The sequence below is a fragment of the Desmodus rotundus genome, chromosome 4 (assembly GCF_022682495.2).
Source record: "Desmodus rotundus isolate HL8 chromosome 4, HLdesRot8A.1, whole genome shotgun sequence".
NCBI lineage: Eukaryota > Metazoa > Chordata > Mammalia > Chiroptera > Phyllostomidae > Desmodus > Desmodus rotundus.
The window spans coordinates 142,022,026-142,047,333 of NC_071390.1; the positions used below are offsets into that span (position 1 = coordinate 142,022,026).

At 36.4% G+C, this 25,308-nt stretch overlaps 1 protein-coding gene across 16 annotated transcripts in view; it reads left to right on the top strand.

The window, feature by feature from the left end:
• Positions 1-17,699, top strand: part of MLLT10 (MLLT10 histone lysine methyltransferase DOT1L cofactor) — a 258,378-nt gene extending 240,679 nt beyond the window's left edge. For all 16 annotated transcript variants that reach the window (XM_053922164.2, XM_053922167.2, XM_053922168.2 and 13 more), the window contains 7 exons: positions 4,325-4,479; positions 7,145-7,333; positions 7,720-7,808; positions 7,945-8,306; positions 9,331-9,427; positions 14,362-14,571; positions 16,710-17,699. In XM_053922164.2, the coding sequence (XP_053778139.1) occupies positions 4,325-4,479; positions 7,145-7,333; positions 7,720-7,808; positions 7,945-8,306; positions 9,331-9,427; positions 14,362-14,571; positions 16,710-16,754 (1,147 nt within the window). In that variant the 3' untranslated portion in view covers positions 16,755-17,699. The remainder of the gene's footprint in view (positions 1-4,324; positions 4,480-7,144; positions 7,334-7,719; positions 7,809-7,944; positions 8,307-9,330; positions 9,428-14,361; positions 14,572-16,709) is intronic.
• The last annotated feature ends 7,609 nt before the right edge of the window (positions 17,700-25,308 follow it).

The following is a 25,308-nucleotide window of genomic DNA, read 5'->3' on the forward strand; positions in this document are numbered from 1 at the left end:
AAAGAAACAGTTTGAGATTGGAAACTTCTTTATCTTATATCATGAGTATACATTTGTGAGGCTATAAAAGCATTAGGAAGATAAGCATGTCTGGACAGTTAAGAAAAAAGATTCTCAATTTGAATATTAATTTAAACAGATTTCTAAGCTTTAAACAATTTTTTTAATTGTATTTTTTCTATTACCATTTATTCTCCTTTTCTCTCACCCCCACATCACTACACTGTTGTCCATGTCCATGAGTCCTTTTTCCTTTTTGCCCTATCCCTTCACCCCCTAACCACCCTCTCTTTCCCCCGGCTGTCAGCTTGCTCTCTATCTATGAGTCTGTCTGTTTTGCTTGTTTGTTCAGTTTGTTCATCAGATTCCACATGTGAGTGAAATCATCTGGTATTTGACTTTCTCTGACTGGCTTATTTCACTTAGCATAATGTTCTCTAGGTCCATCCATGCTGTCACAAATGGTAAAATTTCCTTCTTTTTTACTACTGAGTAGTATTCATTGTATAAATGTCCCGTAGTTGTTTTATCCACTCATCTACTGATGGACACTTGGCTGCTTCCAAATCTTGGTGATTGTAAGTAACGCTGCAATGAACATAGGGGTGCTTATGTTCTTTCAAATTAGTGTTTCAGGTTTCTTCAGATAAATTCCCAGAAGTGGAATCACTGGGTCATGAAGCAGTTCCATTTTTATTTTTTTTGAGATTATTTCCATACTGTTTTCCACAGTGGCTGCATCAGTCTGCATTCCCACCAACAATGCAAAAGGGTTTCTCTTTCTCCACATCCTTGCCAGCAACTGTTGTTTGTTGATTTATTGATGATTGTCATTTTGACTGCTATGAGGTGATATCTCATTGTGGTTTTAATTTGCATCTCTTTGATGGCTAGTGATGCTGAGCATTTTCCCATATGTCTGTGGGCCCACCTGTGTGTCCTCCTTGGAGAAGTGTCTATTTGGGTCCTTTGCCCATTTTTTAACTGGATTTTGTGTTTTTGGTATTGAATTTCTAAGTCCTTTATGCATTTTGTATATTAACCCCATAGCAGATGGATCAGCAATTGTGTTCTCCCATTAAGTAGGTTGTCTTTTTATTTTGTTGATGGTTTACTTTGCTGTGCAGAAACCTTAGTTTGATGTAATACCATTTGTTTATTTTTTGTTTCCCTTCCCCTGAGGAGACACATCAGAAAAAATATTGCTATGAGCAGTGTGGGAGATACTTCTAGGATTTTTATGGCTTTGGGTCTAACATTTAAGTCTTTAATCCACTTTGCATTTTATTCTTGTGTGTGGCATAAGAAGGTGGTCTAGTTTCATTTTCCTGTACTGGTCTATCCAGTTTTGTGAATACCATTTGTTGAATAAACTATCTTTAGCCTATTGTATGTGCTTGCTTTGTCTGTCAAATATTAATTGACTATAAAGGTGGGTTTATTTCTGAGCTCTCTATTCTGTCCCATTGATCTATGTGTCTGTTTTTATTGCCAGTACCATGCTGTTTTGATTACTGTGCCTTATAGGATATTTTGATATAATGTAGCATTATTTCTCCAATTTTGTTCTCTCTCAGGGTTGCTGTTGCTGTTTGGGGCCTTTTGTGGTTCCATATAATTTTTTAAAATATTTGTTCTAGTCCTGTGAAATAATGTTACTAGTATCTTGATAGGAATTGCATTGAATCTGTAGATTTCACTGGGTCGTATGGACATTTAATGATGCTAATTCTTATCCATGAACACGGTGTGTACTTCCACTTGTATCTTCTTCCATTGCTTTCTTCAGTGTCTTATAATTTTCTGAGTACAGGTCTTTTATGTCCTTGGTTAGGTTTATTCCTAGGTATTTTATTATTTTTGAAACAATTATAAATGGGATTGTTTTCTTAATTTCCCTTTCTTGATAGTCCATGATCAGCATATAAAAATACAACTGATTTCTGAATATTAATTTTGTATCTTGCTGCTTTGTTGAATTCATTTATCAGCTCTAGTAGTTTCTTGGTGGAATATTTGGGGTTCTTTATGTTCAGTGTCATGTCATCTGCAAATAAAGACTGTTTTACTTCTTCCTTTCCAATTTGGATGCCTATTATTTATTTATTTCTTCTTGTCTGATTGCTATGGCTATCTAAGCCATAGCTTTTTAAAAGCTATAGCTCTTTTAGATTTCCAATCAATTTGAACTCTCTTGTTTTTATTATTTATATGTTTAGCTGCTAGTACTATTAATGCATTAATTTGGGTGATTCATCTTGGTCATAAAATAGTCTTGAAATCTCTTAATGCTAGACTCAATCAAGACTTTTCAACTTTGGCTTCCAGTTTTAGTTCTGTTGTGAGCAATGCTCTTAACCCTTTAGTCCCTAGTTCCTAATTCAGTAAATGAAGTTTTTGTTGTTCACCTCTAAAATCTGTCTAGTTCTTAAAATTGTTTGAATCTCAGAGTATATCTGAAATTATCTTAGAATATGAAAGAATTCAGGTACCATTTATTAATAAATAATAGATGTGAGGTTATTCATACTCTTAGCAGGACTCTCTTAACCACAGTTGTACGGGAAGGTTGACTTTCTCTGAGCACAATCTAAGTGCCCCAAATTTTCTCTTCTCAGTGGGGAGAATGCTTGTAGGAAGTGTTGTGTCAGTTTGTAGACGATGATGAAATTTGAGGCTCTGGCTATGCTTTAATTGATTTTATTCTACTTTTAGCTTCTACACCTTCTCCTGGTTTGTTTTCTCTCTATTCTCTAATTTTGTAAACTCTGCCTCCAGTATGCTATTAGACTGGGTGAGAATGGAGAACAGAAGGAGGATAAAACCCAATCTAGAGTGTTTTTTCAACTATAGGAAGTAAAAAATTCTGTTAAAAATTAAAATTTTTATGTGGTAACCATGATGAGTGTCAGTGTTGCTGTGTTACTGATACAGTCTGGAAAGTTCTATTAAGAAATACATTTGTCATTGAAGAGATTAGTACAAAAACCTCTTAATTTTGCTATTTTCTGGTATATATTCAATTAGTGCCTTTTTCCTATATAATTCTAGTTGAACTAAAAGTAGTATTGTTTTTCCTAATTGAGCTCTGCAGAAATTTAAATATTCTTTATTTTGAAACTAGGAATATGAATATTATACACAGTGATAACATCTGACTAATCTCTAATTTTATGCTGTGGTTACTTTTGTATTGCTTTATTCTTCTTTTCAAAGAAGAAAGTTAATGGATTTTTCCTCATATGTAGTAGAGGAAGCATTTCTGGAACCCCCCTTTTAAAATTAAAACACCATACAAGCTACCCAGGAATTATTTAAGCTCCTTCAGTGCTATTTTGCTGGGTGTCATTGTTTTTCATTAGCTAAATGGGACTTAATGCAATAAATGGTGCAAAATTATTTTTAGCATCTATGTCCAACTTACATTGCCCTTTAAAGATCAGCCTGAAATGTAATAGCCTAAATTATCCTGGCACGATGAACTATGTGGAGTACAATGGCCAAATGTATGTAGCACGTGATATTTTCATATGGAATAAAAAAACCTCATTTGTTTAAATTCTTATTTAAAGAGATTTTTCTAGAGAAGTGTTTTAAGGCAGTGGCAACCAACAGTAGGTTTTTAGAAGACCTGCGTTGTAACCCCAGCTCTGTCATTTGCTTAGCAATGTGCCTTTGGACAGATCTTTCCAGGCCCATTTGTTTCCTCAGGTGGAAATAGAGCCAATGAGCCAGGTTTTGACTTCTCACCAGGTAGTTGTGAAGATCTTATGAAATGATTATGTGGGAACACTAGAAACTCTAAAACAAGACCTTTACTAATGTGTTGTTAGTATGGGAGCTGGGAACCAGAAATGGCCACGTTTACTAATTTAAAACAAAAAGTGGATGACACGGAATATTACATATTTTTCTTAATATTAGAAGTGTTGATTTTTGGATTTTAAAGTAGAGTGTTGGAACTTTATTCTCTTCTGGCTAATTATATTGAATTTTTTTCTAATCCTATCTTTCCCTTTTGTTTTATAAACCTATATCAAGTTCTTTTATAGTCTGTTTTAGAGATTATTGGTTGTGTGTTTATATTTTCTAGTGATTTTTAATTAACAAGTATGGCCAGCTAATCTCTTGATTATACACAATTTGAGGAGGAAGAATGATAATTACTAAATTTTAGAGTAGATTATGGTTTTATCATTCTAGCATAAGCAGCTTGGTGTTAGAAAACTTGTACTGGAAAGGGGTTACCATAGGGTGAGAAATGTGAATGCGCTCTCCTTCAGAGAGTTCTTTTGTTTAACCTGAGAATTAATATTTTCAACAGATCCCCCGTAAGCAGCTTACAGATTCGCTATGATCCACCAGGCAACAGCAGTTTGGAAAATCTGCCTCCAGTAGCAGCCAGTATAGAACAACTTTTGGAGAGGCAGTGGAGTGAAGGACAGCAGTTTTTATTAGAACAGGGTACTCCTAGTGACAGTAAGTATTCTTTTCTTGTCTTTAAAGAAAGATTAATAGGTGGATGGGTGGATGAACTGACACACAGATTGATAGGTGCAGAAGTCCCATTTCATCAAGAATGAAATTATGATACATGTTTTATATTACATGTAAGAAAATGTAATGTAGTGGTTTAATAGAACAAATTCTACACTTTTACTGCTCGGACTTGAATCTTGTCTTTACCTGTTATTAATGATATGATTATGAGTAAGTTTCTTAAATGTCAATGTACTTTAGTCTCCCATTTGTAGAATGGGAGTAGTAATGTACCAGTATCATAGGGGTTTTGAGGGTTAAATGACAAAAAATATGTAGCTCTGGCCAGTGTGATTTGGTTGGTTGGAACATTGTCCTGTAACTGAAGGGTTGTGGGTTCAGTTCCTAGTTGGGGCACATGCCTGGGTTACCAGTTTGGTCCCAGGTTTGGGCACATACCATCTCTGGTCTGTGTATGGGTGACCATCAATTGATGCTTCTCTCTCAGGTTGATGTTTCTCCCTCTCCCTTTGTCTCTAAAAAACAACGAAGAAATGTCTTCAGATGAGGATTAAAAAAAGAAGTAAAGAATATGAAGAGCACTTATCTATTCACTGGTTATTGTTACTGCCTATAATTATAATATTGATACATTGTTTCTCATTGTAATCTCTTACCAATTTTTAACTTACTAAAATATACAAGTTACATTTTTCTTTTAGCTTAATTGTTTGAAGAAAATTTGCTCAACTCTGGAGAATTTACAAGGGGGGGACCCCCAGAAAACTGGGATTATCTTCTGGAGGGCAGGCCCCTTGTAGTACAGGCTTCCCCTGCTAGGTGAGTGTTCTAGGAATGGATCTAGGAATCCATCTGTGTATCAGTGTACCAGCTGGCAGTGTTGTGAGAGGCTGCTTTGGCTTCCGTGAATATTTTTATTGAAGACTTTTTCAGAGCATTTGCCCATTTCATCATAGGTGATTTACGAGTGCACCTGCCCATACTGTGCTGAGTGTTAAGCAGTTTTTGATGAAAAACAGCATGACTCATACCCCACCCTCCCTGTTCATCATATCTTGCCCTGAGTGACTTTTTTTTTGTTTCCCCCATTGAAAAAGTCCTCAAAGGGAAATGTTTTGCCAGTGTGGAAGAGGTGAAACAAAAATGGCAGAAGTACTAAAAGGCATCAAAGTCGATGGGTTCAAAAACTATTTTGATCAGTGGGGGAAAAAATCTTGATTAGGGGTATTGCATCAAATGGTGAGTACTTTGAAGGTGACTGAAATTTAAATGTGTAAGAATACATAATTTTTTATACGTAAATTCTGGGGTTTTTTGGGGCCCCCCCCCTCATATTTTAAAAAGTGCATATAGTCCAGTATGGCCAACTATCTTTTTGATTTTATAATTTGGATGAGAAAGAATAGTAATTACCAAATTTTATATATCATATGTTGTTTACTTATTAAATCATTTAACATGTGCCATAAATACATTTCGCATCTTCACAATTTTGATTATTGGTGCGGGGGGGGGGGGGACCATGGGTTAAAAATGCCAAAAAGCAAAGTTACAGTACAAGTTAGCTGGAAAAATGACCTAGTGAAAAATATATCCTAGTGTTAAGGATAAATTTTTCAGGGAAAAATTATCATTTTGGGATATAAATTTTTGCTACTTTAATTTATTAAAACATTTTGCTTATTGTTATCAGACGAGTGCCCTAAATTGGTATTTTTATGCATGGTGTCCTGACCCCCCCCCCCCCCCCCCCCCCCCCCCCCCCGTTAATTCTAAGGAAATTCATGCTGGGATAATCCCTTAAATATGATAGCTGGAGGACAGATTTAACTTGGTCTTACTGCATCTCACTTGGGTGCACTAAGTAAGGGTTTCTTTGTGGGATCTTGAAGAGGAGGGATAAGTGTTAAAATCTTTGGAAATGACCATATGTGTCTTTTGAAGACCCAGAGGGCATGTTAAACAAATACTACTTTTTAAGACATAGGACTTTTAAAGTGTCTATTACTGTAGCATAACAGTAGCACTCCATGTTGTCAGTCTAAAGCTCTCAGTTGTGTTTGAGGTGATGAGGCAGGACAGAAACTGAGTCTGTTTAAATGATGAACCTTTTCTGGTAGTGGGGGCTGAGGTGCATGCACACTGCCCCCTGCTGGGAGATCAGTACATTAGCATACCGAGCATCTGGGTTTGGAGGTTCCTCACCTCGTCTGGTGGCATACTTAGCTTAACCAAGCAGCAAACAAAAACATGTAGTCTTTATTGTGTTGAAGGATATTGGTGTGATTCTTTCCACTTTAAATGCGCTATTAATGTATAATCATGGCAGGCACTTTGAATTTTTAACTAGGCTTTTATTTTGATGAAAATAGAATGTTTTTGTAATTTTTATGTTATTTTTTTGAGAAATTACATGAACCAGGTAGGTGTTTTCCCTTTTTTTGTTATCCTTATATATGTACAAATATATTACATATATCTACATATAAATTTAGGAATAAAACCTAACCACTTAAAAATGCTTTACAGAATTTCTACTTTTCTATTTTAATTTATTTCAAAAGTTTTTGACACTTAAGTCCTTAAAATACTTAGCCCCGTGTGTGAACTTATCTTTGTTAAAAATGATCCAAATGTTTGCTAGTTTTAGGAATGCTGAAGTCATTACACCAACTTCAAGTTGAAAATCGAAGATTAGAGGAACAAATTAAAAACCTAACTGCCAAAAAGGAACGCCTTCAGTTATTGAATGCACAGCTCTCAGTGCCTTTTCCAACAATAACAACAAATCCTAGTCCATCTCATCAAATTCATGCATTTTCAGCACAGAATGGTATGAAAATATTTATTGTGTATCTAAGGAAAGTAGGCTAGACTTATAATACCTTTTAAGTAAGTGAATAATAACTTATATGAAGATGTAGAAAAGGAATGATAATTTCAAAGAGCATAAAGAATCCTCTTAAGTGATGACTTAAATTTTTCTAACTTCTTTTTAGCATGTAATGATAAAATTTTAATGTATAATGATCTCTATTGATTTAAATCCATGGTATTCAGTAGAGATATAGATTTTTCCATTTAAATGATCTTAGGCAGAGTAAGACTTAGTTTTTAATATGGGCTTCAGGATTAGCTTTCAGATAAGCCTTTAATCTTATACATAATGTAACTTAACGGGGTAAATAGGTTGGGTTTTTTTGTCTTTTATTATTCCAGCTCCTACTACTGATTCCTTGAACAGCAGTAAGAGCCCTCATCTAGGAAACAGCTTTTTACCTGACAATTCTCTTCCTGTGTTAAATCAGGTAATTTTGGTGTGGTTAGTTTCATTTGTGTATTTTACTCATAAACAATAGTGTATCCCCTTAAATGGCTTAAAATTATTTCAGACAATTTTGCTGTGTTCCTTACAATTTAAATTTCTATTCTTTTTTTCATTAGGACTTAACCTCCAGTGGACAAAGCACCAGCAGCTCATCAGCTCTTTCTACGCCACCTCCTGCTGGGCAGAGCCCAGCTCAGCAGGGCACAGGCGTTAGCGGAGTGCAGCAGGTCAATGGTGTGACAGTGGGGGCACTGGCTGGTGGAATGCAGACTGTAACATCCACCATTCCTGCAGTGCCTGGAGTGGGTGGGATAATTGGAGCTTTGCCAGGTAACCAACTGGCAATTAATGGCATTGTAGGAGCTTTAAATGGTGTGATTCAGACCCCTGTCACAATGTCCCAGAACCCTACCCCCCTCACCCACACAACTGTACAACCTAATGCAACTCATCCAATGCCAGCTACACTGACTAACAGGTGAGAAACTTACTTAAAATATATTTTAGGTTTTCCAGTGCAACATAATACTGTTGTACATGTTTTAGATTTAGATTTTTAATGTTCTCCCTGTAGATGTACTCTAAGAAGTTACAATCCACCAAACTTTAAATATATTTACTGAGAGCCATTTATTTTTCAAACTTAAGTAATTCAGTTTAAAATAAAAATAAGCCATTTGAGTAACAAAACATCAAATATATTCTGTGCTGAAAAATTCCCTTTTGATCTTATGCCGTGTATATTGCCTTTATGTATCATAAATTCTAAAGAAAAGTAGTATTGTAATGAAGATCACATATGAATATTGGTTTTTTAAAATTCAGCTATGTAATTCTGTTAGCTTTATAATAAAAGATTTTGATAGGATGAAGGTTAGATGTTTATCTTGAATATCTAGGAAGTGAGACTTACTGTTCCATTGTACTGCAATTTCATTTGAATGTTTGTTCAAAATAAAGAGACTAGTGTCATGTTATTGAACATAGTCTTGAGGAATAAATCATTTTAAATGGATTTTCAGGGGGCACCAGTAAACTTTTTTTTGGCTCTCTCTTCATTAGTGCTTAATTTTACTGACCATCGGGACCATTTTAAAAGGTTGGGTCAAATCACTGAGCAGTGTGTTTGGATTATGTCTTGTTTTAAATATGTGTTACTTAATGTAGGTTAAATTATTCTTGAATAACTAAGAATAAATTATTACATGTACATGTTGTAAACACACTTAAATTTCTATTCCATAAAATAACTTAGTGCCTGCTTAGTTTACAATAAAAAGGAAAACAAAACATTTCTCAACAATGTGAATCCTTGTTTATCTGCATGCATGCAGCTACACACAAAAATAAGAACTTTGCCCATCATTCTTTTCAAAATGTGTTAAGATTAAAAACTTGACTTGAACTTATTAAACATCAAATCAAAGAATAGTCTTTCATTTTACATTTTAAAAACATTAAAGGTATATAGTAGGAAGTAAGAATTTTAATCTTTTTTTCAGTGCCTCAGGACTAGGATTACTTTCCGACCAGCAAAGACAAATATTTCTTCATCAACAGCAATTTCAGCAATTGTTAAATTCTCAACAGCTCACCCCAGTAAGTGCTTCCTTTTGATATCAGTAATATTTGATTTTTTTATTAGGAGAATGTGATATAAGTTGTAGATATTCTGTGTACTGTACTGATTACCCACTTTATGAAATAACATGACAGGACACATAACGCAAAAATAGTTTGTCTTGCCATTTGGTATAGTCTGCGATACTTGCAGTGACACCACTGACTCCATTGAGCACATGTCCTGTGGTGCTCTTGTAGACTCTGGTGGTGGAGTGGTGAACAAGACTTTGTATTTTTGTGGAGCTTCCTTCTGAGAGGGGAGATGGACAATAAATAAATATATGCTATTTGGTAGTGATAAGTATTGAGAAGTAAAATAAAGCAGGGTAAAGTAATAGAGAACAGTGGTATGAGGGTCATTTTAAATAGGATGGTCCAGCTTCTTTGAGTAGATGACATTTGAGCACAGATCTGAATAAAAGTTTAAGGAGCATGACTTTTTTGACATAGGAAAAGAAGAGAAAGCACATTCCAGGTAGAGGGAACAGCAGTTGTAAAAGACCTCAGCTGGACAAGTATTTATGTTCTGGAGACTAGAAAGAAAGCTAGCACGACTGCAGAATGAGAGAGGCTAATGCAGAGGACAGAGGGTCAGGCAGTCTTGGTATAGAAGATCATAGACGGACTTGTTTGGCTGTCTGTGGCCAGAAGTTTAGATTTATCTTCATTGTGATGGAAAGCCATTGGTGATTTCTTTTTAACCTTTCTATTGTGGAATTTCTTAAGTGTACCAAAAGAGAGTATAATACATGTATACTAATCACCTAGCTTTAATAATTATCCCAATTTTGAAAAAGTTTTGTTTCATGTATTTTCACTTTTTCCCTCAGGATTATTTTAAAGAATTAATTGGAGGACTTTGAACAGTATAGTGACATGATAATCATATTTTTAAAAGATGAATTTAGCTGCTGCATTATGGAGAATAATCTGTGTGTGTTGGGAGGGGAGATGGTGGCAACAGTAGAAACAGGAGCGTCCCAGGTAGATGTTGGTATCTTAAAACAGCGTGATAAACGTGGTGGGAAACTGTCTGGAATTGTATATGTTGAAGGTAGAACCAGCAAGACTTGTTTGTTGGACATTCAAGAAAAAGAAGAGTCCTGCCCTGGCTGGTATGGCTCCGTGGACAGAGCACCAGCCTGAGAACTGAGAGATCGCTGGTTTGATTCCCGGTCAGGGCACATGCCTGGGTTGTAAGCCAGGTCCCCAGTTGGGGGTGTGTGAGAGGTAACTCTTTCATTCTCACACAATCATGTTTCTTTCCCTCTCTGTCTCCTTCCTTTCTCCTCTCTCTAAAAAATAAATAAATAAAATATTTTTAAAAAGAAAAGAGAAAGGAAGAGTCTTAAGCAATTGGATGTTGACTTTTACGGAGAGTTGGATGACTGGGAGGAACAGGTTTTGCAGAGATAACAGGAGTTTGCTGTGTGCATTCTGAGTTTGAGGCGTCTGTTTTTAGATGGTCAAGTGAGTGTCTAAGGGAAGGATACAGTTGGATATGTAAATTAGGGGTCATTCCTGCATATGTGATGTTAGATCCACAAGATTTGATAAGATCCGAAGACTAAGCCCTGAACACCCTGGAAGAGAAGAATAATTGAGTAAAGGATATTGAAAAAAAAGTGGCCAGTGACAAGAGGGAAACTGAGAAAGTGGTGTCCTAGGGACCCACGTGAAGAAAATGTTTTAAGAAAGGGAGGACTCTGCTGTGTAAAACACTTCTGGCAGGACAAGGTTAAGGATTGACCATTGGATTCAGCTGACTAGAGGTTTTTCATGCAAGGGGTTTTAGTGAGAAGTAAAAACCTCACTCAGTGGTTCAAAAGAAAATGGGAGGGGAGGAAGTGAAGGTGGCATGGAGGCAACTAAAGATGTTTTACTGTAGAAAGAAAGGAAATGGACGCTTAATGGGAGAAAGACATGGTCTAAGAGGGTGGTTTCTATTCATTTTGAATATGACAGTCTCTGTTGATAAGTTAATTTCCGGTGCAGGTGAGAGGGAGGAAAGTCCCAGATCAGCAAAGTTTCTCAGAAAGGAGAGGAGTTGAGCATAGCATTCTCTTCTGAGAAGAGGGCAGGCAGAAGAGCTGTCAGTGGATTTTATGATAGGCTATTGAGGATATCCACTTTTAATGTTTTTAATTTTTTTAAGTAAATTATAAATAAAGTTATCAGCTGAGGGAGAATGGAGTATTATTGGTGATTAAGAAGATGTGGAGTAGATTCATTGGCAAAGGGGGAGAAAGAGTTAACTAAGACATGTGGAAGTGTGTGGCTCACGTGCCAGGGCAGCACTTGCTGGCCCTCTGTAGTCATATATTTAAAGTCTCCAAGTTGATGTGGTTGTGTCACTTTTCTCCAGCCCCATTTCCCTAGCACACTTCACTGAGTTAGATTGTCTGTAGAAGGTACTATTTAAATGACTCAGAGTTTCAGCCTTTTTATTACTTCTTTTTAGAATATATTTACCTACTTTCTTGATTGACTTAAAAATATATTGAAAATATTTGGCATCATTTTCACTGTCACTGTATGTCCAGTGGTATAAAGATAGATTGTATATAAATCCTTAAATGCTTACCTAAAATGTGGTCTTACTTTCTTATCTCAAGTCGCCTTGTAATATGAAGTACTAAAATTCAGCTAATTTGGGACTTTTCCTATTAATCAAGATTTCACTCTCGTAGTAGCACATATAGATGTCTCCTTTCCAAAACATGGTTGAATAAGGAATTTTTAGTACAGATTGTTGCTCAGAAACCATAAGGACTGAAGCAGTTTAAACTCTACTTTTCCCTCTGTCAGCCAGGGTTGTGAGGTAAAAGTTTGTTCATTTACAAACATTGAACTGTATGTAGGTAAAAATTATTATAAGGCATATTTTCTTTTCCCATTTTAAGAAAAACTCTTGCTTCACCCTATTCCCCTACCAACTGCTACCCTGTTTCTCCGCTCACTGCCTCCTCCCAATGACCTTTATGTTGCTGAGTCCTGTGGTCAGTTCATTTTTTTTTAAAGATTTTATTTATTTATTTTTAGAGAGAAGGGAAGGGAAGGAGAAAGAGAGAGAGATAAACATCAATGTGAGGGAAACATCAACCAGTGGCCTCTCTCTCTTATGCCCTGACCAGGGACCAAACCCACAACCCAGTCATCTGCCCTGACCGTGAATCCAACCAGTGGCTTTGTGCTTTGTGGGACAATGCCCAACCAGCTGAGCCACACTGGTCAGTTCTAGTTCTTCATCTCACTTCACCTGGCTGGAGACAGCATTTGACAGAGTTGATCACTCTTTCCTTCTTGAAACACTTTCTTATTTAGTTTCCAGGATACCACATTACCATAAAATTTTTCCTGCCTAACTGGTCATTCCTTTCCTCCTCTTCAGCCTCTTAGAATGTTCTAGAATTCGGTGATCTCCTCCAGTCACGATGTAGCTTTAAATACCTTTCGTGTATACTTTTCCAGCTGAGGCCTTACTCTGGAATTTCAAACTTCTGTATCCAACTGCTTACTTGGTATCTCCACTTGGATATCTTACTAGACATTTCATGCATAGCCTGTCCACAACCGAAATGATAATCGCCACCACATACCTGCTGCACACAGTTTCTCTTCCTCAGCTCATGGCAAGCCCATTCTTCCAGTTGCTCAAGGCAAAAACCTTACAGTCATTCTTCACTCCTCCCTTTCTGTGATGCCTCACAGTGAATCCATTAAGAAATCCTAAATCAGGTTGTATCACTTCTCTGCTCAAAACCTTATGCTTTTTACTTCGAGTAAAAGCTAAAGAAGTATTCGTGGCCTACTGCCATGAGGCCCATATTCTCCTCTTGTCTCCTCCTTGCCCTCCACTTCAGCACCCCTGGTCTTGCTATCTCCCTTGATTATACTGGATGTGCAACATAGCCCCTTAGCACTGGCTACTTATGTAGAACACCCCTACCCTGCCCCACCCATATCTACATAGAGAATTCTCTGACCAATCTATTTCATTTTGTTTTAAGATTTTATTTTATTTTTAGAGAAAGGGGAAGAGAGGGAGAGAAACATTGATGTGCAAGAGAAACATCAATCTGTTGCCTCTCACGTGCCCCCTACTGGGGACCTGGCCTGCAACCCAGGCGTGTGCCCTGACTGGGAATTGAACCAGTGACCTTTTGGTTCACAGGCTCGCACTCAGTCCACTGAGCCACACCAGCCATGGCTGACCAATCTATTTCACAAGACCCACAACCTTGCCATACTCTCACACACATTTCTCTTTCCCCTGACCCTTAGCAATATTCATATTCTAACATTTTTGTTTGTCTTTCCTTCTTTCTCCCAGGGTGGACTACATAAGGGCAAGCCGTGCCCCCCCCCCGCCCCCCATTAATATGTCTCAAGCACAAAACACATGTCTCCAAACAGTACCTGGCACATAGGAAGCACTCAGGAAATGAAATACATGCTTGCTGTAAAGAGTAGTCTCATAACTACATGAAGAAAGCACTCTTTTCTGTTGGCATGAATGAGAACTTTAAACATATTTTAAGTTCCCAGAATTACAGGAAGGATTTGACCCACATAGTTTATTCTAAAGTCACATACAGAGAACTTTATGAGTTCTGTAAGTTGCTGTTGGTCTTGATTATCATGGATAACCTAGTTTAAATAGAGGTCTCCTACATTTGTTTGCCCATTTTGAAAATAAGCCATTCATTAATGGTATTAGCATTTTATAGTAGATAATGTTTAGCATAGTGTATTTTTCCAGAAGAGATACTAGTTTTCTTTCTTAGTAGTATGGATGTGACTTATGTTTAACTTTCTAATATTAAAGAAGAAAATAGAAAAAGCAGGCTTTACTGATTGCTGAATTCTGTGACAGGGAATTCAACTTTTCTAACATATTTTTACCTAAGGAACAACATCAGGCCCTTCTGTATCAGTTAATGCAACAACATCACCACCAGCAGCACCATCAGCCTGAACTACAGCAGCTGCAGATCTCTGGACCAACACAAATACCAATAAACAACCTACTTGCAGGTACTCAGGCACCGCCGCTGCACCCAGCTACCACCAACCCATTTCTCACCATCCATGGCGACAGTGCAAGTCAGAAAGGAGCAGTAAGTATCTTTGTTTGATTATATCTAGTGAAATAAAAAGAACTTTATTGAGTAATCAGAGATAATTCTCTTCTGTCTCTCCCTTTAAAAAAAATATTCCCCCTGTAATTTCTTCTTAATACAAGTTGTTTAGCAGCTAGATAGTGTAAATACAAAGGACCTAACCTAATTTATATATTCTCTAAGTATATCAGTTTCAATTTGCACATAAGGTTTTAGTGGCATGGGACAGTCCACTCAGAAGACCATACGTGGTGCTTTGTGAGAATCTTTAATTAGTTTAATTATAGAACTAAGTCTAGATATTTTAGGAATACTTTTATTATTTTACTCTGAAGTGCTTCCTAAAATTGACTTACAATAAAGTTAATATATGAATTTTAGGGTACTCCAACCATTCTACCAGGTTACATTTTTTTAAAAAGTAAATTACAGACCCGACCAGTGTGGTTCAGTAGGTTGCCACAAAGCAAAAGGTTGCGGGTTTAATTCCTGATCAGGGCACATGCCTGGGTTGTGGGCCAGGTGTCCAGTTGGGGGCATAGGAGAGGCAACCAGTCGATGTTCTTGCGCATTGGTATTTCTCTGCCTCTCTTCCCCCACTCTAAAAATAAATAAATAAAATCTTTTTTTAAAAAGTAAACTATAAACACATTTGCAGTGGAATTTAATTTTTTTTAAGATTTTATATTTAGAGAGGGAGAAAGAGAGGGAAAGAAACATTAATGTGAGAGAGAAAAATTGATCTGTTGCCTCTTGTACAACACACCTATTGGGGACCAAACCACAACCCAGGCATGTGCCCTGACTGAGATTTGAACCTGCGACCTTTTTGCTTTGCTGGACAACGCCCAACCACCTGAACCACACAGGTCAAGGCTGGAATTTAAATTTGTATTAATGGTATGTAAGTGATAGTAACTTACCCTGTCAGTGTACAAGTTAGGATAAATTAAAAATGAGTGCAGGAACAGTATATACTATCCATATAGTAGCATACATTTTTAAGGCTGTTTCTTTCTATTAATGCTCCCCTTTGATTAGGTCTACTTTACTGGAGTATAAATGTTTTCCCTAAATCCCAGTTCAGGGCAGAGCCCTGTTAAAGGAAGGTTCCTGGGATATAGAGTGGACACTGGACATCAGGAAAAGGAAGAAGGGAAAGAATGAGGTGGGGGACTTGGCAAACAGAAGTGTTAAAGTCACAATGCTTGCTCTTTCCCGTAACTTGAAAGCCTGCTGTTGGATGTGCTTTTTAGTCTATAGAAATTTTAGTTTGTATATAGTAACAGGAATTGGTTTAAAATATAGATTATTGGGTTTTATTTACCCCATTGTTTCAGATTTCCTGATCGTAAATACATACTGTCCTTAATCACCAACTTCGTTACCTCTCCAGTGTTTGGCTGACATGGGAAATTTAAGTTATTCCATCTTAATTTAGAAATTTTTTGTGCTGTTTTTTGCCTCTTAAGTTTTTTCTTGCATTACAAAGTGAATTAATTAAAGATAACTTTTCTGTAATATATGGTTGTATTTTTAAAAGAAAAAACACAATAATAAATAATATAAAATAACAGTATTAATTACCTAATGGAGAAAAGCAAGACTGGAAAATACTATTCATGGGTACCTACTATACACCAGACATCTTTGTTTGATACAATAGTATGCGTGATTTCAATCTTAAAAATAATAATAGACTGTAATCCCATTTTTATACGTGAGTAAAAGGAGACTGAAAGTGGTTAAAGATCAAAAGATAAATAGCACATGTTGGATCAGAACCCATGACTTTCTTAGTCCATTAAAAAATTCCTTTTCCATAATACCACGTCTGTGGAAAAGTCAATTTCAGGGAATGATTTCTACATTCATTCCTTGGTGAGTTCTGTCCCTCAGATGGGCATTTCTGCCTTTGTGTACTACTGAATTTCATGTTTATAAAACAACTGATAGTGTTTACCAGTAAATTTGTCTTTATATCATGCTGAAAAGTAGCCATGTTGACTTGCAGAATAAAAGGAATAACCATATTCCACATTTTACCTCACCTATAACTTCAAATAAGAGGATATTACCTCAAATATGAGCCAAAAATTGATTTCGCTAATACATCTGATTTTGTTTAACTGCAGAGAATTAGTGATAAAACCGGGCCTGTCGCTCAGGAGAAAAGTTGACAGTTGAGAAACATCTAGAAATTGCCTGTCCTGCTGTTCTAGCACTTCATCTGGCTGCCGTTGCAGTCCTCTTACTACACCTATGAGGAGATGCAGCAAGAAACTAACTGCACAACAAAGGGTTAATTGCCACAAGGACATTCTTGTAAGGCTCCGATTAATTTTCTTGTTGCTTCGTTGCACTGAAATGGAATTCCCATATCCCTCATCCCTCTCCCAGATTTTTTGAACTTTGAAAGAAAATGTAATAACTTTTGTCAGTGAAATAATTTACATGCAGTGAGTTTATCAACCTAAGAGAAATTTAATATAGTTGGTGCACAACTAATTTTGTTACAAATTGGAGAGATGAATAGTAAAACTAAAGACTTGTTCCATTTATAAAGTATTTGATTTTATTGTACAAGTTGGAATATGAAGATATATTTTGTTTGGGTAACAGTGTGCTTACTCTGTGAGTCAAAACTTAAAACAAATTTCCAGGAACTGGCAAGTTTCTTCTGGAGTTTTATTGTTTTGTTGCAAATAAATAGGTCATCAACTGGGACTTTGCAATCTTTGTTATAAAAATTTCCTTTCTAATGGGATTTGGCCAGTTTTGGTAATCAAGTTAGGGCGGTAATGTCTGCCTCTGCTAAAGGTAATTTTCTTTTGCCAAATGCTTTTTCTTTAGTATTAAGACCTACTCATATTTCAAAGAAGCTTTGAGTTAAGTGAGTTCTAGGCTGCTGGGGGAACCAGATCAATTCAAAGTGAACGACTTCTTTCAGAAACAGGGGCCACTCTGGAAACTGATGGTAGGGTTTGGCCTGAATCAAGTGCCTGTTAGTGCCGTCATGGTGTTGAAATGGCTCTAGACAGCTGAGCTTGCACTATAATTATAGTCAGTCCTTGTGAGTAGTAGGAATAGTCAGTGTTGCACCAGCAGCCTTCCCCATGATTCTGCCTTTATTAAAAATTTTCTATGCCACCGTAGATAGCTCAGGCAAAACTGTTACCTGGGTATTTATCCACTAATGAGTCACAAGAAAAATGAGTGGATTTGGTAAGGATTTTTGTTTTTTCATTTAAATAACTTTCCATTACTGACAGTGATTTCAAACAAAAAAGACAAAACAACCCACCACTACAGTTCCTGAAACAGGTGAAATCTGTATTACAGCCCTTCCACTTTGGGTCACCACACTGCTGATATGACAGTATGGCAGTGTGTAGATTAAACAATTGGGGACGTAATCATTGAACTGTACTAAAATGTGTGAATTATTAGTGGAAAAGACCCAGCTATAATTAGACCTCCACTGTGTACTTAGCTAGAAGAACATGTTAATTCTGCAATACGTCTCTTGGTTAAACATTGCACAGTTCTTACCTCATTTCTGTAAATAAGGTTTTGTGAATCTGTTTTGTATTGTGAAAAATTCATAAGATAACATTGATATTTTGATTTGTAATATTTCTAATGGTAGATTTAATTAAAAAGTAAAATTAATTTATTTTTATATGTTCAGGGGAATTTTAAAGAAAGTCAAATCTTTTGTAGATAATTAAAAAAAATCAGTGTGGTTTATTTTCCTTATTTAACCCACTGGTTGTTATTCTGTAACAATTTGTATAAATGGTAAAGTTTGAATGTGTTGTTATTTTACCTAGATGTAAAATTCCACATGTATTAAAGAAAATGTATAAAGTTTTTGTTAATAAAATTTAATAATGTTTATAACTCTGTGCCATTTTTTCTAGTTTTATTGAGATATAATTGACATATAGCACTGTGTAAATTTAAGGTGTATGGCATAATAATTTGACTTACATATATTGTGAGATGATTGCCACAGTAAGTTTAGTTACCATTCTCTAGTACAGATATAAAAAAAAGAGAAAACAAAAAAATTTTTTCCCGTGGTGATTAGGATTTACTCTCTTAACAACTTTCAAATATACCACAGAACAGTGTTAACTATAGTCATCATATTATACATTATATCCCTAGTACTTACTAATCTTCTAACTGAAGGTTTGTACAATTTGACCAATTTCCCCTCCCACTCCTACTTTTCCTGTCTCTGGTACTTAAAAATCTGTTCCCTTTTTCATCTTTCTTGTTAGGTTTGTTTGTTTGTTTGTTTGTTTGTCTATTTATTTATTTATTTATTTATTAAAATATGGCTTCCACATAAGAGATCATCCAGTATTTCTCTTTCTCTGTCACTTAGTATATTGCCCTCCAGGTCCATCCATGTTGTCACAAACACAGGGTTTCTTTCTCTTTTTTGGCTAGATAATATTCCATTGTATAGATAGACCACAATTTCTTTCTCCATTCATCCATGGATGGACACTTAGGTTGTTTCCATATCTTGGCAACTGTAAATAATGCTGCAATGAGCAAGGAAGTGCATATATCATTTCCAGTTAGTGTTTTTTTCTTTGGGTAAATACCCAAAAGTGGAATTGCTGGATTATATGGTAGTTCTATTTTTAATTTGTTGAGGAGCCTCCATACTGTTTTCTGCAGTGGCTGCACCAGTGTTCATTCCCACCAAAAGTGCACAAGTGTTCCCTTTTCTACAATACATCCTCACCAACACGTGTTATTTCTTATCTTTTTTTGGTAATAACTATTCTGCCAGGTGTGAGGTGATACCTCATTGTGGTTTTTATTACATTTCCCTGGTGATTAATGATACTGAGCATCTTTCAATATATTGTTGTGCCTTTGTATGTCTTCTTTGGGAAATGTTTATTCAGATATTGTGCCCATTTTTAAATCTGATTGTTTTTGTGCTATTGAGTTGAGTTCTTTGTATATTGTGGATATTAAGCCCTTATCAGATGTATAGTTTGCAATCAATTTCTCCCATTTGGTAGGCTGCCTTTTTATTTTGTCAATAGTTTGCTTTGCAGAAGCTTTTTAATTTGAGGTAGTCACATTTGTGTTTTCTTTTTTTTTCTTTGCTTTTGTTGCTTTCGCTTTTGGAGTCAGATTCAAAAATCCTCAAAGACCTATGTCAGGCAGCTTACTGCCTATGTTTTCTTTTAGGAGTTGCTTTATGATTTCAGGTCTCATGTTCAAGCCTTTAATCCATATTGAGTCAATTTTTGTATATGTGTTCAAATGGTAGTCCAGTTCCATTCTTTTATACGTAGCAGTCCAGATTTCCCAGCACCATTTATTGAAGAGAATGTTCTTACCTAAGTGTATATTCTTGCCTCCTTTGTTGTAAATTAATTAGCTATGTATGTGTGGATTTATTTCTGGTCTCTGTATTCTGTTTCATTGATCTGTGTTGGTTTTTATGCCAATATTACACTGTTTTGATAACTATAGTTGTGTAATACAGTTTGAAATTGAGTGTGGTGCCTCATCTTTGTTCTTTTTTCTCAAGATTGCTTTGGCCATTTGGTATCTTTTGTGGTTCCGTGCAAATTTTTGGATTGTTCTATTTCAATGCAAAATGCCATTGGAATTTTGATACAGATTGCATTGAATCTGTAGGTTGCTTTGGGTAGTATGGACATATGAACGGTATTAATTCTTCCCATCCATGAGTTTAGAATGTCTTTCAATTTACTTGTGACTTTTTCAATTTCTTTTACTAACGACTTGTCATTTTCAATATGCAGGTCATTCACCTCCTTGATTAAATTTATTCCTAGGTATTTTATTATTTTCGATGCATTTATGCATGGAAGTGTCTCTTAGTTTCTCTTTTTGATAGTTTATTAGTGCAAAAAAATTTTTTTGTATATTGATTCTGTGTCCTGCAACTTTACTGAATTTATTAGTTTTTACTGTTTTTTGGTGGAGTGTTTAGATTGGCAAATAGTGACTGTTGTACTGCTTTCTTTTCCATTTGGATGCCTTTTCTTTTTTTGCCTGATTGCTCCTGCTAGGACTTCCAATACTATGTTGAATAAAAGTGGTGGGAGAGTGCATCCTTGTGTTGTTCTGATCTCAGAGGAAAAGCTTTTAGCCTTTCACAGTTGAATATGATGCTAGTTGTGGGCTTGTTGTATAATGATGCCTTTATTAGGTTGATGTATGTTCCCCCATACCACTCTGTTCACAGCTTTTAATCTTAAGTGGATATTGAATTTTGTCAAGTGCTTTTTCAGCATTTATTGAAATGATCATATAATTTTAACCTTCATTTTGTTAATATGGAGTATCACACTGATTAATTTGCAGATGTTGAACCACCTCTGCATCCCTACAATAAATCCCACTTGATCATGTTGTATGATCCGTTTAATGTGTCCTTGAATTCAGTTTGTAAATATTTCTTTCAGAATTTTTGCATCTATGTTCATCAGGGATATTGGCATGTAAAATTTTCTTGTGGTGCCATGTGTGGCTTTTGGTATCAGGCTAATGCCGGCCTTGTAAAATGAGTTTGGAGGGGTTCCCTCTTTTATTTTTTGAAGAGTTTGAGAAAGATTGGTATTCTTTGAATGTTTGGTAGAGTTTATGTGTGAGTCTGGTCCTGGACTTGTGTTTCTTTGGAGATTTTTGATTACTGGTTCAATCTCCTTTCTAGTAATGTGTTTCGGTTTTCTATTTCATCATGATTCAGTTTTGGTAGGTTGTAGTTTTCTAAGAATTTATCCATTTCTTCTAGGTTGTCCAGTTTGTTGGCATATAATTGTTCATAAGTCTCTTATGTTCTCCTGTATTTCTGTAGTATCAGTTGTAACATATTTCTTTTTTGTTTGTTTGTTTGTGAGTCTGACTAAAGATTTGTCAATTTTGTGTATCTTTTCAAAGAACCAGCTTAGTTTTATTGATCATTTCTATATTTCTTTTTAGTCTCTTATTTCATTTATTTCTGCTCTAATCTTTGTTATTTATTCTATTAAGTTGGGGCTTCATTTGTTCTTTTATAGTTTCTTGAGGTATAAAGTTAGATTGTTTATTTAAGACCTTTTATATTTCTTGGTGTAGGCATTTATCACTATGAATTTTCCTCTAAGAACTGCTTTTGCTTCATCCCATAAATTTGGTATGTTACATTTCCATTTTCATTTGTCTCAAGATGTTTTCTTTTACTTCTTTTTTGACCCATTGGTTATTCAGTAGCGTGCTGTTTAATCTCCACATTTTTGTGTTTTTTTCCCCCAGCTTTTTTCATGTAATTTCTAGTTTCATACCATTCTGGTCAGAAACGATGTTTGATTTCAGTTCTCTTAAATTTATTCAGACTTGTTTGGTGGTCCGACATGGTCTATGTTGGAAATTGTTACATGTTCACCTAAGAATATGGATCTGTTGCTAATGCTCTGTAAATATATTAGTCCATCTGGTTGAACATGTTCTTTAAAGCCAGTGTTACCTTACTGATTTTCTCTCTGGATGATCTACCAGGGGTGTCCAGCCTGTGGCCTGTGGGCTGCGTGCAACGCAGGATGACTGTGAATGTGGCCCAACACAAAATCGTAAATTTACTTAAAACATTATGAGATTTTTGTGTGTGTGTGATTACGTGTCACAATGTATTTACTATGTGGCCCAAGACAACTCTTCTTCTTTGAGTGTGGCTCAGAGATGCCAATAGGTTGGACACCCCTGATTGATGTAAGTGGGGAATTCAAGTTCCATGCTATTATTATAAAGCTGTCTATATCACCCTGGTTGGTGTTGCTCAGTGGATTGAGCATCAGCCTGCAAACCAAAAGGTTGCTAGTTCAATTACCAGTCAGGGCATGTGCCTGGGTTGTGAGCCAGGTCTCCAATAGGGGATGTGGGAGAGGCAACCACACGTTGATGTTTCTCTCCCTCTTTTTCTCCCTCCTTTCCCATCTCTATCAAAATAAATATATAAAATCTTTTTTAAAAAGTACAAATAGGTAGTTAAAGAATAGCCATGAGGATGTAAGTACAATATAGGAAATGTAGCCAATATGTATAACTATAGATGTGAACAATGGTGGGGGGATTGCCTGAGGGAGTGGAGTAGGGGGTGCTGGGTGGAGAGGGGACAAAGGGGGAAAATCAGGACAACTATAATAGCATAATCAATAAAATATAACTTAAAAAGTCAGCCAGGACAGTAAATGTGAATACCATCGAATAAACTATCCTAATTAGCGTTTATAGAACACTTCACACAACAAAAGAAGAACACATACTATTAAGTACAGGGGACATTTATAAAAAAAAAAAAAGCTATTTCTTTAAGTCTAGTAATATTTGCTTTATATATTTAGGTGCTCATGTTTTGGATGCATAAATATTTAAAAGTATATCTTATTGGATTGATCCCTTTATCATTATGTAACACCTTTCTTGGTACAATTTTTGATTTAAAGTCTATTTTGTCTGATAAAGGATAGTTACTCCAGCTTATTTTGGTTTCAGTTTGCCTGGAATATGTTTTTTCATTTCCACTTTTAGTCTATGTCTGTCCTTACATCTGAAGAGTGTTTCTTACAGGCAGTGTGTACATGGGCCTTGTTGTTGGACCTATTTAGTCACTGTATGTGTTGTGATGTCCTTTGGTTTCAGTATCATTCAGTATTATTATTTTTTTTAAATAATGTTTTATTGTTTATGCTGTTACAGTTGTCCCAGTTTTTCCCCCCTTTTCCCTCTCATTTGGCTTCTTTATGATTACCTTTTGTGTAGTTATTACAGATTTTTGCCTTATGGTTACCATCAGACTTACAAAAAATATCTTAAAATGATAACACTCTCTTTTAAATTGGTAAGTTTGATAGCATTCTTTTTTGAAAGTATATTTTACTGATTATGTTATTACAGTAGTCCCATTTTTTTCTTTCCTTTATCTCCCTCCTCCCTGCACCCCCATTCCTACCAGCATTCCCTAGCCCTAGTCCATGTCCATGGGTCATATATGTAAGTTCTTTGGCTTCTCCATTTCCCATACTATTCTTAACCTCCCCCTATCTATTTTGTACCCACCAATTGTGCTGCTTATTCCCTGTACCTTTTCCCTTACTCTCTCCCCTCCACCTGCTGATAACCTTCCATTCTGTTCCTGTTCTAGTTGTTTGCTTAGTTTATTTTTGTTACTTTTTTAGGTTCAGTTGTTGATAGTTGTGAGTTTGTTGTCATTTTACTGTTCATAGTTTTGATCTTCTTTTTCTTAGATAAATCCCTTTAACATTTCATCTAATAAGGACTTGGCGATGATGTATTCCTTTAACTTGACCTTATCTGGGAAGCACTTTATCTGCCCTCCCATTCTAAATGATAGCTTTGCTGGATAGAGTAATGCTGGATGTAGGCCCTTGCTTTTCATGATTTTGAATACTTCTTCCCAGCCCCTTCTTGCCTGCAAGGTTTCTTTTGAGAATCACTAGATAGTCTTATGGGAACCCCTTTGAGGGTAACTGTGTCTCCTTCTCTCTCGCTGCTTTGAAGATTCTCCCCTTATCTTTCATCTTGGGTAACTTAATTATGATGTGTCTTGGTGTGTTCTCCTTGGGTCCAACTTCTTTGAGACTCTCTGAGCTCCTTGGACTTGCATGTCTATTTCCTTTGCCAGATTAGGGAAGTTTTCCTTCATTGTTTTTTCCAGTAAGTTTTCAGTTTCTTGCTCTTTCTCTTCTCCTCCTGGCACCCCTATGATTTGGATGTTGGTACATTTGAAGTTGTCCCAGAGGTTCCTAAATTTCCCCTCATTTTTTTTTTTTAAATCTTGGTTCTCCATTGTGTTCAGGTTGAATGTTTATTTCTTCCTTTTGTTCCAAATTGTTAATTTAAGTCCCAGTTTCCTTCCCTTCACTGTTGCTTCCCTGTATATTTTTCTTTATTTCACTTTGTATATCCTTCACTTCTTCCTTTATTTTGTAATCATATGCAGTCATTTCTCTGAGCATCCTTAATTACCAGTGTTTCAAACTCTGCATCCGATAGGTTGGCTATCTCCTTGTTGCTTAGTTCTTTTTCTGGAGTTTTGATCTGTTTTTTTATTTGGTCATATTTCTTTGTCTCAGCACACCTGCTACATCGTAATGAGCAGAACCTTAGGTATTCACCAGGGCGGGCCAACCCATGTTGCTATGTTGTGGTGCTGTATATGGGGGAGGGGTCATAGAGGGGACCATGCTGCTTGCTTGGCTCTTGCCCTGCTTTCAGTCACTTCCCTCGCTTGCAACAAGTGGATTATGCCCTTTCAGGTGCCAGTTCCTGGGTGGGTGGGCTTGTGTATGTTCTAGGATCCCGTGGGCCCCTCCAAGGGACTCTCCTGTGAGGCTGGCAGTTTCTTCTGTTGCTGCAACCCCCACAGGTTTTTATAGCCAGAGATTTTGAGGCTTTAGTTTCCCATGCTGGACCCCTGGGTTGCGCACTCTGTCTCACTCCCCAGTTGTTCCTCCTGGCTTATCCGCATGCAAATGTGAGACATCCCAGTAGGACAGCTGCTGCCTGGCCTGCCCGGTCCATCAACTGCCACCTAATTGTGCAACCTTGCTTCCCTGGGCTGCCCATCTCCGCCTCTCCTGCCAGTCTGGATAAATGTTTCTTGTAACTCCTTGGTTGTTGAACTTCCATACAATTTGATTTTCTGACAGTTGTGGTTATTTTTTGTTT